General features: G+C 54.2%; 1 protein-coding gene across 1 annotated transcript in view; it reads left to right on the top strand.

Moving 5' to 3' along the window:
- The window catches only part of UNC93A (unc-93 homolog A), a 26,160-nt gene extending 17,200 nt beyond the window's left edge, over nucleotides 1–8,960 (top strand). The window contains 2 exon segments of the mRNA XM_007445935.1: nucleotides 8,696–8,896; nucleotides 8,899–8,960. Of these exon segments, the coding sequence (XP_007445997.1) occupies nucleotides 8,696–8,896; nucleotides 8,899–8,960 (263 nt within the window).
- The last annotated feature ends 4,397 nt before the right edge of the window (nucleotides 8,961–13,357 follow it).

The raw sequence follows: 13,357 nt of genomic DNA, 5'->3' as shown, positions 1-13,357 counted from the left end.
CCTGCTCAGGTGGCCCCGCCTTGGCCAGTCATGGGGGGACACGTGGTGGGTGGAGGGCCCCGCAGGGGGACGTGGTGACATGTGCAATAAGGGCAGTGGAGCGGGGACTACACAGGCCGGAGGGCTCCAGTTCCACACTGAGGATTTGCAGTGCTTTCTCTGAGCGTCTACTCAGATCCATGATGTCCATGAGAGAAGGTACCAAGTGTGCAACTTTCTTTCCTGAAATGATGGTTCCTTCGTGGCTTCCCCCTGGAAGAGCTGGTCTGAACAGAACAGCCGCTCTCAGCTGAGGGTGGGGACAGGAGGAAGTGCTTACAGGTTACCGTGACAATGTCCCTGCAGTGGCTCTAGGGCTCGGCGGTGGGTGTCAGTTTTCGGGAGAACGGAGTTAAGGGCGGGAGGGGTCAGCAGAGGCTTCATCATGGGGGCCATGCCCGAGTGGCCTCCTGGAGGATAATCCTCCAGGCAGCGGGGAGCCTGTGGGAGGCAGGGAGGTGGGGAGGTCGGGAGGGAGCCATCTCTGTCGCTTTAGTGCCGTAACAGGACTCCACAGACTGGGGGGGGGGCTTGTAAACAGCAGACATTTACTGCTCAGAGCTCTGGGGCTGGACGTCCAGGGTGAAGGCATTGCAGATTCGGCGTCTGGAGGGCTGGTTCACAGAGGTTCTCTCTCGCCATGCCCTCACTTAGAGGCAGGGGCGAGGGGCCGATCTGGGGCCCCTTCGAAAGGGCACTGACCCCTCCCTGAGGGCCACACCCCACAATCTCGCCCCTCCCAGAGGCCGTCGCCTTGGGGTTTCAGCATGTGTCTCCGGGGGACACTGAGAGGAGAGGCTGGCTGGCCCGACGTAGGGCCGACGTACCGCTGAAGGGTCCACTTTCACTCAGCACTGGTGGAAGCAGCAGCAAGGGTTTAGGGCAGGGGCTGGCAGGGTCACTGCTGCCGTGACTCAGGGGATGGTGCGGACCCACCGGGAGGTGGAGGGCAGGGGCGGGGGCTGGGAAGGAGGCCGAGGGGCGGAGCTTCTGGACGCAGGGACTCAGTGGTCCCGGGGCCAGACTGGGCATCGGGATCCCCAGGCTGAAGGGCGGCAGACAAGCCCACAGACCTGGACGCATCCGCTGAGGGGCTTGGCTTGAGCTTGAACGCGACACGGAGAGGACTCCGGCGGGGGGACCCAGCACTGAAAAGGGGCTGTTTGGGGCGCGTATCACTTACGATTATTTCAGGCTGCGCCGCACGGCACGCGGGATCTTAGTTCCCCGGCCAGGGATTGAACCTGGGCCGCCGTAGTGAGAGCGCTGAGTTCTCACCACTGGACCGCCAGGGAAGTCCCTCTCTTAGGATTTTAGATTCAGACTGAAGGGCTGCGAGGGGAGGAGGAGGGCGGGGGAGGGGCCAGAAAAGGAGGCCGAGCAGCTGGGGGAGGGAGGCCCCTGGCCGGGTGGGGAGGAGTGCCCTTTCTTTGGAACCCGGGGGAGGCAGTCAGAAGGAAGGATGCGGGCCCCTTTTTCACCACGGGGAAAGGAGTTAATTCACGCCTGAGACACGTGGCTTCCTAGAGGAGCCACAGCTAGCGGCGACCTAACAGACGGTCTTCACCGCGAGCTGGCCGTCAGTCCTGCGAGGATTCGTTCGCCGATGTAGGCCAGCCGGGCGGCATCACCCTCAGCGCACCGCCCCCTGCAGAAGCGCGGCCACTGGCCCGGGCCTGGGACAGAGCGGGACTCGGGCCGGAGGTCCAGCTGCAGCCTCAGCTGATGTTGCAAAGAGGGCGGGTGAGAGGCGAGGCGGGCAGAGCCGCTGAGGGCAGGGCGCCTCCCGCCAGTGCAGGGGAACTGGAGAGCTGCCCTCAGGCCGCCGAGAGCAGTGTGCGCGGCCAGTGCTGTCCGGCACCCTCGGGGGCCCTGCACCCCGACACGGCAGCCACCAGACGTTCGACAAAGGCCTCGGAGGCCAGGTTGTGGACGTGAGGGACACGGGAGAGGCAGGCGGGTGGCATCAGGGGAAGAGGTCCCGGCAGCCCCGGGTGCGTGGGGAGCTGGACGGCCGGAGCCAGGCCTGGGCTGGAGGTCCAGGGTTCAGACTGTGGTGCAGGGAGCTCTTCCCTGGGCTGCAGTGGGTGGGAGTCCGGGCCGCCCACAGCGGGTGGGAAGGGAGTGGCCGCAGCCCAGGAGGAGACGTCCAGCCGAGGCCCAGAGAGGCCTCCTGTGGACACAGGCTCCCCGTGTGTCAGGAGGCACCCTGGGTTGGAGGGTTGGCAGCGTGTCCTGCCAGGGGATGAGCCGTAGCTGACCGGGTCCCGGGGGGAGACCACGGGAGAGAGGGGAGAAGGGGGCTGGCGGGCGGCCCATGGGGGACACGGAGGGCAGCTTGAGTTCTGTGTGACCTAACGGGACGAGGGCTGAGGGCGGGAACGCTTGGCCCTGAGTTTCCCGAACCACCTACGGCCCTGGCCCCGGGCGGGGGGGGGGGGGGGGGCCTGGCTGTGGCCTGTGGGGGGAAAGATGCTGTGGGGATGGCTGGGGGGGGGGGGGGGGGGGGGGGTGTCGGAGGCCCCAGGAGGTGAGCCGTCTACACAGCCAGCATCCTGCAGATGCGTGAGCCCAGGGCCCCAGAGGTGAATTTGGCTCAGAAGAGAGCCTCTTCCTTTGGAAACACCACCCGCCATTCAGCCCTTATCGGGGAAACACCCGGGACTGGAAACTGGGTCAGGCCAATCCACAAACAAGCCACAGGCCAGCGTTTCCAGGGACGGGAGGCCTGGCCGCTGTCCCTACACCCAAAGAGAACAGGTACACGTGGCCTCACCCATGGTGGACTCGGTACTCCAGGACGGCCTCTCCTTACCATCTCAGTTGTTGCTGGCTTATGAAACAGCTGAAAACATCACTGAACAAACCCCGTGCTGTTGGAACCAAGGGGTTTGGGTTTCACAATCTTGGCAGGAGGCTCTCCTGAAGTTCTGAACCAGGTGACAAAGGTGTGTTAGGCTCAGTGGCATAGTCTGGTGTGTTTGGACAAAGGTCAGTTGGTGGAAGCAATGACAAACTAGTCTCAGACTGGGCTGCAATGTTGCTCAACAGAAGAAATACTTGATCGGTCGAGGAAAGGTACGCAGACACCACGCTAGCTTTTCTTGGCAGGGCAGACTTCTAAACGAGTGCAGGTCACAACTTCCCCCCGTAGGAATCTTAGGCATTTTCCCCAGGGAGCATCAGGAGAGAATTGCTTTCAACATCCCAGAGGAGGTGTGAAAACCCCCCACTATTTTACTGAACAGTCCAAATGCTTCTGCCGTCTTGCTTTCTAATTAGCTGACATCTCTGAGTTCACTTGAATTTTTTACAGTATTTACACATTAGAAGTCGGCAGGCACGCAATAGTCCATACAATAATTCCTTAGGTGTTTCAAATGATTGCAAATAAAATGTTTGGTTTTCTTTCTTCCTGAGATGTAGGAGTAATGGCTTTAACTCTCCTTTTCTTTCCACGGACATGAGAGACCGTCAGGCAGAGCCTGTCGAAATTGTGCAGAGTTACGTGAGGTCCAGTGAATAACTTGGATAAAGACCTCCTTGGATAAGGAATTTAAAATGAATTATTTCTGTCTTTTTGTTCAGATCAAAAGTAATTTATTTCAAGGAAGCATCAGTTGCTGGGGAAGATTGTTGTTTTCATGTACGATTTGAGAATTTCTTTTGGCGTCTATACTGGCAACCATCTTGGCTAGGAGGGATTTGTTTTGTTTTGTTTGCGGTACGCGGGCCTCTCACTGCTGCGGCCTCTCCCGTTGCGGAGCACAGGCTCCGGACACAGCGGCCGCGGCTCACGGGCCCAGCCGCTCCGCGGCATGTGGGATCTTCCCGGACCGGGGCACGAACCCGCGTCCCCTGCATCGTCAGGCGGACTCTCAACCACTGCGCCACCAGGGAAGCCCTAGGAGGGATGCTTTAATGACTGAGTTCCCTGCAGGCTGGCTCCACCAGGCTCTCTCGGGCTCACCCCCCTGCAGCATGGTCCATCCATACCGTCTCTGTATTTTCAAAAACTGGAAATTTTGTGTAGCTTTTGCCACCTCCCAAGATCAGCTCTCTCTCATTTTTGCTTTTTCAATAGCAAGTTGGATTTCTACTCCTATTCTCCCTGAACGTGTCTCTCTTCTAAGAAGATCTTTGAGCCACATACTTTCCTAGTTAATGAGACTGGATACAAGTCAGTACAATTCAACCCTCCTTTTCAGTCATCACCTCTCAGTTTACAAACTGATTGCTACAGTTCTCCAGTTTAGAGGCAAATCAGGGGCGGGAAGCATCCAAGCCCCCCTGTTCTGGGGCAGAACCATGCTTCTCGCTGCCCACGTTCCCACTGAGCTCCGGGGATCCCTCCGGCCGTTGGAGCCCGTGATCTGGGCGGCTTTCTGTTCATCCGCCCTGACAGTTCACGAAAGGTGGGTACCGTTGCCATGGCAACCCTCGCGTGCCAATGCCTGCACTTGAGATTCAGAATGTCTGGCCTAAAAATACTCTTTGGCCCTGTCAGCCACCAAAGGGGCTGTTTTCAGGTTGATAAACTCAAAAAACCTGTCTTCTCTGACATGTCCAGTTCATGTATCCTGTCTTTTCCAAACAAACAAGACTCCTTCACATCCTGTCATCCGACGACAGGGGTCAGCATCCGGTCACTTCCACCTGGTGCCTTTCCCAGGTCAGGTTGCAAAGCAGGCTTTTCTTTTCCTTTTTCTTTTGGAATACTCTTAGATCAACAGAAAAGTTGCCAAGACAGTACAGAGTTCCCATATACTGTTCACTCTGTTTCCCTTAACTCGAACATCTTACAAAACTGCAGTACATTTGTCAAAACCAAGAAATTAATATTGGTGCATAACGAAGCTTCAGACTTTATTCAAATTTCTCCAGCTTTCCCCTACACCATCCTCTGTGTGCTCCCGGATCCCAGGCAGGCACCACGTTACACGTAGCCGTCCCGTCTCCTTTGTCTGGTCTGTGCCAATTTCTCATTTTTCTTTGTTTTTGATGACCTTGACTTTTGGAGAATACTGATCAGGTGTTTTGTAGACTGTCCCTTAATTTAGGTTCATCTGATGTTTTCTCATAATTAGGCTAGAGCTAAGGGTTTTGGGGAGGAAGACCCCAGAGTGAAGTGCCTTTCTCATCACATTGATCAGGGGTACAGGACAGCACGTAACTGGGCATTGATGTTGTGGACCTTGATCGCTGGTCAAGCCAGGGTCTGGCTCCTCCCACGCAGAGGGCTACTCTTCCCTTCCACTGTCAGTTCTTTGGAAGCCAGTCACCAAGGCTACAATTCAGGGGGAAGTAATTACCCCTCACCTCCTGGAAGAGGAGTGTGTACGTGCATTAGGTATAATTCTTCTAGGACGAACAGTTGTCCCTTCTCCCCAGTTTATTTATCTATTTACTCAAAAGTTTGTCTACATCAGTATGGGCTCATGTATTTATGGTATCCTTTGGGTTACAATCCAATGCTATGTTACTTACTCCTTTGCTCTAATTGTTCCAACTTTGGCGACTGGAGTCTCTCCCGTTGGCACCTGTGTCCTTTCGACTCGCCCCCCGCTCCCCACCACTACCTATTTTGGGTTTTTTTACTTCCTCACTGTTAGGCACTCCAGAATAGTCTAGGCTCATCTGGTAACTCCTGTGCCAGCCCTAGATTAGCCATTTCTCCAAGAAGCCTGGGTGTGTTTTATTGGAGAATGGTATTAGGAAGTAAGATCTGAGTGCTGGATGTGCTCATTGCTACTGAGATGACACCGTTTCTAGGCACTCTCAGTGGACAGAGTGAGGAGATGGGCATGTGCTTACTGGCCCATATATATACACACACATCTATTTATTTCTGTATCTGCATATCTATCTATCTATCATCTATCTATAAAATAAGGCTGAACTCACACTGACGTCCCAGCACACGGGCGCATTCTAGCACCCCCTTCTCACCCGCTACCCCACTGCTGATCTGTAACTTCTTTCTTTGACAGTGAGAAACCCAGTTTCCACTCTATACCACATTGCTTATTTGTTCACTCCTAGCTCACGTGTAATTTCAGAATTGCTGAACTATTGCTTTGAGACTACTTTTCTTTCTGATGTCTTTCCCCTCTGTCCTCCATGTCCTTAACTGTTGGAATTTGACACAATTAATGTGCTGCTTTCTTTACGTTTGGATTAAAATAGGAAACAGATCATGAGTGATTTCCCCAAAAGCCTGACTTGAATCATGACTGGCTCTGCCATCTCCTCCTCAGGCTGGGCCATATTCCCAAATGGGGGCAAATGGAGTCCCCCAGACTCCCTTTCTCTGCGTTTCCTTGGACGGCAATTCTGGCTGCTGGCATCAGCCTTCTGCCGGCCGTGATCCAGCCTCTCCTGGACACAGCCATCTGAGGAGGGGGCAAGGGAGGGGTCCTTCCCTCTTGTCCAGCTGTCACACGTCTTCTTCCATCTCTGTCGTTCATCCAGAGGCACAGCCAGCTTCCCACAGACTTCTGGGTTCCAGGTCCTCCCGGTGAGGCCCCTCCTGCCTCCCAAACTGCTGAGTTTGCCCGTGCCGTGCTGTGTGTGGTCACGTGCTGTGTGTGGACTGCCTCACCAGCGTGGGCTTTTGGGTTGTAAGGGGAAGGGAAGAAAAGGAAGGAGCAGCTCTCCCCGCAGGACTGCCCACCGTTTAATTGGGTTACTGTTTATCCTTTGAGAGGCGTGCTGACCCACAGGGTGTGCTGACCCGCAGGGTGTGCTGACCCACAGGGGTGTGCTGACCCGCAGGGTGTGCTGACCCACAGGGGTGTGCTGACCCACAGGACGTGCTGACACTGCAGGACCGGGCTCAGCATTCTGCCACTTCATGAGTCACCGTCCACCCATGTGTCCAGTCATTCAATAAGGATTTTCGCTGACACTGGGTTGCGCTGGAATTATCATTCCAGATAAGATGGGTTCCTGACTCAGGGAACCCACGGCCTAGCAGAGGACAGGGGGACACAGGGCAAGTCCATCAGCCAAAATGGTAGGCGTGGTTACCAGGCAGCTCCAGGGAGTGCAGTAGGACATCGGCCGGGATGCTCAGGCCGGTCCCCCTGTTGAAAACTTTCCCTTCTTAAGTGTCCACCTTCCAGACACACTGCTGCCTCGCTCACGTCCTGGGGATGGGGTTGATTCCCGTTCGGCAAAACTTTACCACACTGCAAACAGGAACAGAAAATCATTTACCTTCACCTAGAAGCATTATCAGACTGTACTAGTTTGCTAAGGCTGCCGTGACAAAATACAGCAGAAATGGAGACTTGAGGTCTGAGATCCAGGTGTGGCAGGGCTGTTCCCCTGAGGCCTCTCTCCTGGGCGTGTACTCGGCTGTCTTCTCCCCTTGTCCTCATGTGGCCGTCCCTCTGTGCATGTCTGTGTCCTGACCTCCTCTGCTTATATGGACACCTCTTATATAGTCACATGGGATTAGGACCCATCCTGATGATCTCCTTTAACTTAATCACCTCTCTAAAGGCCCAGCTCCAAATACAGTCACACTCTGAGGTCCTGGGGGCCAGAACTAGCACATGTGGATTTGAGGGACACAGTTCAGCCCCTATCACAGACTCAGGTCATTTCTCTCCCAAACCTTCAGACAACCACCCAAGGGCAGAAAGAGAAAGACAAATACCGTATGCTAACACATGTATATGGAATCTAAGACAAAAAAAAAAAGGTCATGAAGAACCTAGGGGCAGGACAGGAATAAAGACACAGACCTACTAGAGAATGGACTTGAGGATATGGGGAGGGGGAAGGGGAAGCTGTGACAAAGCGTGAGAGAGGCATGGACATATATACACTAACAAACGTAAGGTAGATAGCTAGTGGGAAGCAGCCGCATGGCACAGGGAGATCAGCTCGGTGCTTTGTGACCACCTAGAGGGGTGGGATAGGGAGGGTGGGAGGGAGGGAGACACAAGAGGGAGGGGATATGGGAACATATGTATATGTATAACTGATTCCCTTTGTTATACAGCAGAAACTAACACACCTTTGTAAAGCAATTATACTCCAATAAAGATGTAAAAAAAAAAAAAAAAAAAAACCACCCAAGGGGGTTTGAGTCCCTTCATCAAGAACTCGGTGTGGGGCAGTCTCACTTGGAGCCTTCACCTGGCTGAACGCTCTTACCCCTAAAGTCTCCAGGATGGGAAGGAAAGGCCCACACAGTGGTAATCCCCTTGCCCTGAGGCAGGCACCAAAAACCCCACGGTTGAATAACTTATGTACTATGCACTTCCCCTAAGTGCAGGAATGAATGGCCTTTCCCCTCACGACTAAGGCCTTTGTTTGTCTTCACTCTGGGGCATCTCACCTTCACCTACACGGGTCCCACCTCTCGGCCTTGCTTTTCTACCTGCAAAGCTCAGGCTTGGGCCACATCCCTTACAGTGCTAACTTTCATCCGTTCTGTTTCTTGTATATATGATGGCTCTTCACTGCTAGAGAACATCACCTGACTTGCTATCAACCACAGCGTGAAATAATTCCCATTTTTACAAAGGAAGGTCCTGGTTTTATTGGGAAAACTGGGCCGTGGGGAAGCTGCATATTTTCAGCAATGATCAGAAAGGTCGTTTGCGGTTTTACAGTCACATTTTCACCCGTCTCCCCCCTGCAGCTCTTTTCGGGGTCCTGTTTGAGAAGAACAAGGAGGCCGCCTTTGCCAGTTACCACCTGTGTGAAGCCCTGGGCTACGTCATCGCGTTCGGATACAGCATGTTTCTGTGTGTCAGCGTCAAACTCTACGTCCTCCTGGGCATCCTGAGTCTGGCCATGGCGGCATATGGAACTGTCGAGTATCTGGGGTCCAAGAAGGTGGCCAGCTGCTCACCAAAGAGCAGACAAAACCAGCTGAGGAAGGAGTAACACAGACAAAAACGTGAAGCAACAAACCGCATGGTGGATGAACCCAGAGCGTATCAGCGGGACAGTTTTACCTGAAGATGCCTCAGAGTTTATAGTTGATTCTTCACGACCTACTTCAATGATATTTCATTTTTTACGTGAATTTTTTTTCTATTTTATCAAATTTTTCAGTCCACCCTCTCATCCACAGAGATCCAGAGTATACGTGAAAGAAATTAACTCAGGGTACAATCAGCCACTCAGAACTTGCCTAGAATCATGGGGGTAACAGCTTATGCTTGTTTTTGTTGTTGTTGTTAAGAATTGGAAGGCTGCTCTAAAAATGCAGCCCAGGGCTTCCCTGCTGGCGCAGTGGTTGAGAGTCCGCCTGCCGATGCAGGGGACGCGGGTTCGTGCCCCGGTCCGGGAGGATCCCACGTGCCGCGGAGCGGCTGGGCCCGTGAGCCATGGCCGCTGAGCCTGCATGTCCGGAGCCTGTGCTCCGCAACGCGAGAGGCCACAACAGTGAGAGGCCCGCGTCCACAAAAAAAAAAAAAAAAAAATGCAGCCCAACACCATCATTTTACAAACAGGTAAACTGAGGACCAGGCAAGTCAGTGACTACCTCTGAGAGTCAGTGACAAAGCCAGACTAGGGTTTATGTCTCTTGAAACTTATAGAGTATGAGTTTCTAAATAAATGCAATTACATTATAGACTTGACTCTTGTCCACATACTTTGGACACACACACACACACACAAGTCATCACATTACCCTGTTGTAGACCATTGGAGACAACAGACAAAAGTAACTTCCAGGGCTCCCCTGGTGGCGCAGTGGTTAAGAATCTGCCTGCCAGTGCAGGGGGCATGGGTTCAAGCCCTGGTCTGGGAAGATCTCACATGCCGCAGAGCAACTAAGCCCGTGCGCCACAACTACTGAGCCTGCACTCTAGAGCCCGTGAGCCACAACTACTGAGCCTGCGTGCCACAACTACTGAAGTCCGTGTGTCCAGAGCCAGTGCTCCGCAACAAGAGAAGCCACCACAATGAGAAGCCCGCGCACCACAACGAAGAGTGGCCCCCACTCGCCACAGCTAGAGAAAGCCCGCACGCAGCAACAAAGACCCAATGCAAGTAAAAGTAAATGATAGATAAATAAATTTTTGACATCTTTATTGGAGTATAATTGCTTTACAAAGGTGTGTTCGTTTCTGCTTTATAACAAAGTGAATCAGTTATACATATACATATGTTCCCATATCCCCTCCCTCTTGTGTCTCCCTCCCTCCCACCCTCCCTATCCCACCCCTCAAGGTGGTCACAAAGCACAGAGCTGATCTCCCTGTGCTATGCGGCTGCTTCCCACTAGCTGCCTACCTTACATTTGGTAGTGTGTATATGTCCATTCCTCTCTCTAGCTTTGTCCCAGCTTCCCCTTCCCCCTCCCCATATCCTCAAGTCCATTCTCTAGTAGGTCTGTGTCTTTATTCCTGTCTTACCCCTAGGTTCTTCATGACATTTTTTTTTCTTAAATCCCATATATATGTGTTAGCATATGGTATTTGTTTTTCCCTTTCTGACGTACTTCACTCTGTATGACAGACTCTAGGTCCATCCACCTCACTACAAATAACTCAATTTCATTTCTTTTTATGGCTGAGTAATATTCCATTGTCTGTATGTGCCACATCTTCTTTATCCATTCATCTGTTGATGGACACTTAGGTTGCTTCCATGTCCTGGCTAAAATAAATTTTCTTTAAAAAAGAATGTATAGACGTAATCTCCAAAAGGATACGACGTGTGAGGTTGATAACACGATGAGCCTGGAGGTGGGGCATGCCGGTCTCATGCCTTCTGCCCACTCACTAGCAGTACCTACGTCCCTCTGTCTTGCTCCTTCCTCACCATCTTTGATGGCTCAGGAACACTTGGTAACGCAGTCACGGCCATTCTTTGAGCCCCGCTTTCTTTCTGAGGCATCCCAGCCTCTTTTCTCCTTTCGTGGACCTGTCAGTTAGCCAGCTGTTTAAACACCACCCCACTGTGGCCGGTGTTTCCAAGGTGTGTCCTTCAGCCCAGCCCAGCACCCTCCAGGAGGCCACCTGGCCACTCTCAGGGGCACTCTTGCCTCTAGGGCTTTGCTCACCTGCCTCGTAGACCTTGAACGCTCTCCTACCCTCAGCCCCTATCCATTGAGCTTGTCTGGGCTATGCTCGTGGCCCACGAACACACACTTTCTGACCTCGGTCTTTTGTATGAGCATCTCCGCCTGCTGGACCTCAAGCCTCCCGGTGTCCACTATGTAATACTAGTGGGTGCCTAATGGAGGTTTGTTGAGTGAAGAAAATGTAGCAATAATTCAAAGAAGGATGAACCCATCCTTGGCCTGTCCACGAGCTTCCAGCCTGGCCCTTCCTCAGTCATTCGTTCACTCACTCACTCAGTACCAACCGAGCCCCAGATGCCCCAGATGCAAAGCTGAGCCAATACACATGCTGTCCTTCCTTCATGCAGCTTTCAGCTTCAGCCAAGAGAGAAGACAGGTGTTAATCTCATAAATAAACATTTCGGCTGCTGTGAGTAGACACATGAGGCCTCTCAGATGCCACCTGCCCCCGCTGGGATTCGCCCAGGACCCCCAGCTCTGGGACTGGCCGCGCTCTGCACCCCCCGCCGTCCAGGCTGGGCCGTCCTGTCCGTGTGGCACTCTCTTGCCCCACCCGTCCTTCAGACAGCTCAGGGGCCGTGCTTCCCCTCCGTCCTCCAGCCGGTCTCCTCAGGCCACACACAAGGTCAGCCGCTCCGCCTCACATCCTGCCTGCCTTTCATGGCTCCCAACTTCCAGTCCTTTCTGCCGGCGCCAGACCCTCCCCTCCGCCCAGGACAGACCCCCTCCATCCCACAGCCCAGCTGCTTCTGAGGGCTCTCAAGTTCACGGTCTGAACGGACCACGACTATAGTCCTCTTAACACCACTGAGCCTTTACGTTCTCGAAATCTCATAGCACCGTTTCCCCTTTTCTGCCAGTCTTGCTGGCCACCTTGCGCTGTGTCTGTTTGCAGGAGGCCTGACTCCTTTGCATTCCCCCAATGCGGAGCTCAGGTCATTTCGCAGCGAGTCAAAGCTCAGTGAGCATCTCTGCAGGAGGCCCTCAGCGAGGGCTGGATAGCCCGTACCACCTGCCGAGCTGGAGCGCTGAGACTCTGTACGTAAGCCACGTGGGCCCTGCATGCAGATCAGGCTGACCACGGCCTGATTCGGAGCTGAGCTTTGGGTGCTCACTCAGCTCAGAGCACCTGAACCTGAGGTGCCCTGCCTTACTCAGGAATCCCTCAGACCTTGGCCCTGAGACACAGTGGCGCCAGGAGTATGCCCTAGGCTGAGGGTCCAGCAGGGATGCACACTGTCCAACAGTGTCCCAGCATCAGAGCCCGGAGACACCCCAGGCAGTCCTGGGTTTACTTTATTTATTTTAATTTTTCGGAGGCCGGGGAGGCGCCCTCGGTGACTGACAGCACTGGTGTGACCTGACGCAGGGCTGCGTGCTGTTGAGCACCTGCGTGCGCCCCGAGGATGAGCTGACCTGGCTTAGAAGGCAACAGCCAAACACTCAGTACTCTTGCTGGGAGTGCTCAGTCCTCCTGAGCCTGGGTGCTGGTGCTGGGGGTACTCTGCCTGCAGAGATCCGGCAGACACCCAGAAATGAGGGGAATGTGGGCAGAGAGGCCCGGACTTGAATGTCCGGCCCAAGGCTGCCCCATCTCCCAGCTCCAGGCAGAGAAGCCAAGCGGAAGGCATCTCCGCGTGGCCCTGAGGCAGATTCCACTGCCTGAAGAGCCCACTCGAGGCCGAGGCATCACCAGGCTCTGAACAGATGGCTGAGCACCTTGTTTTGTTTGCTGCTGATGCCCAAAGAAAACTGTGCCAGAAGCCCAAGCCCCTCCGGGGACGGGAGGGCGTCAGGTCCAGCTGGACGCAGGCTTGGGCGTCTGGAGGGCAGCCACCAGGGCTGCCGAAGCCTCCCAGCTGGATAACACTTTCCCACCTGCCAACCGGCTGCGGGGCCGGCACGTTGGCCCTCCTGGAAGGCTGCCTACGGCATTCGGGCCGTTTCTTTCCTCTTCATCCTTTGAACTTGGGCGTGTGCCCAGGTGCCCTGGTACGACAGGGACGAGAGGCAGAGTCCTCGGGGCTCTTGTCTCCACCTGGGCCGGAGCGGGTGGGGAGGGTGAGCGGTGGGTCCCTGCGTCATGTCAGCGTTGCTCTGGGAAGGCTGAATGGTAGCAGAAAGCAAGTGATTTAATCTTGCTCTTTTACTATTCCATTTGCAAAATGGGACTATTCCTGCTCCATAAGGAATCATTAAGACAGTGTGTGGGCTTCCCTGGTGGTGCAGTGGTTGAGAGTCCGCCTGCCGATGCAGGGGACA

The sequence above is a fragment of the Lipotes vexillifer genome, unplaced genomic scaffold (assembly GCF_000442215.2).
Source record: "Lipotes vexillifer unplaced genomic scaffold, Lipotes_vexillifer_v1.1 scaffold459, whole genome shotgun sequence".
In the NCBI taxonomy this organism is placed as follows: Eukaryota; Metazoa; Chordata; class Mammalia; order Artiodactyla; family Lipotidae; genus Lipotes; species Lipotes vexillifer.
Note: the sequence above shows the minus strand (reverse complement) of the source record. Positions and strands in the feature narration are given on the sequence as shown.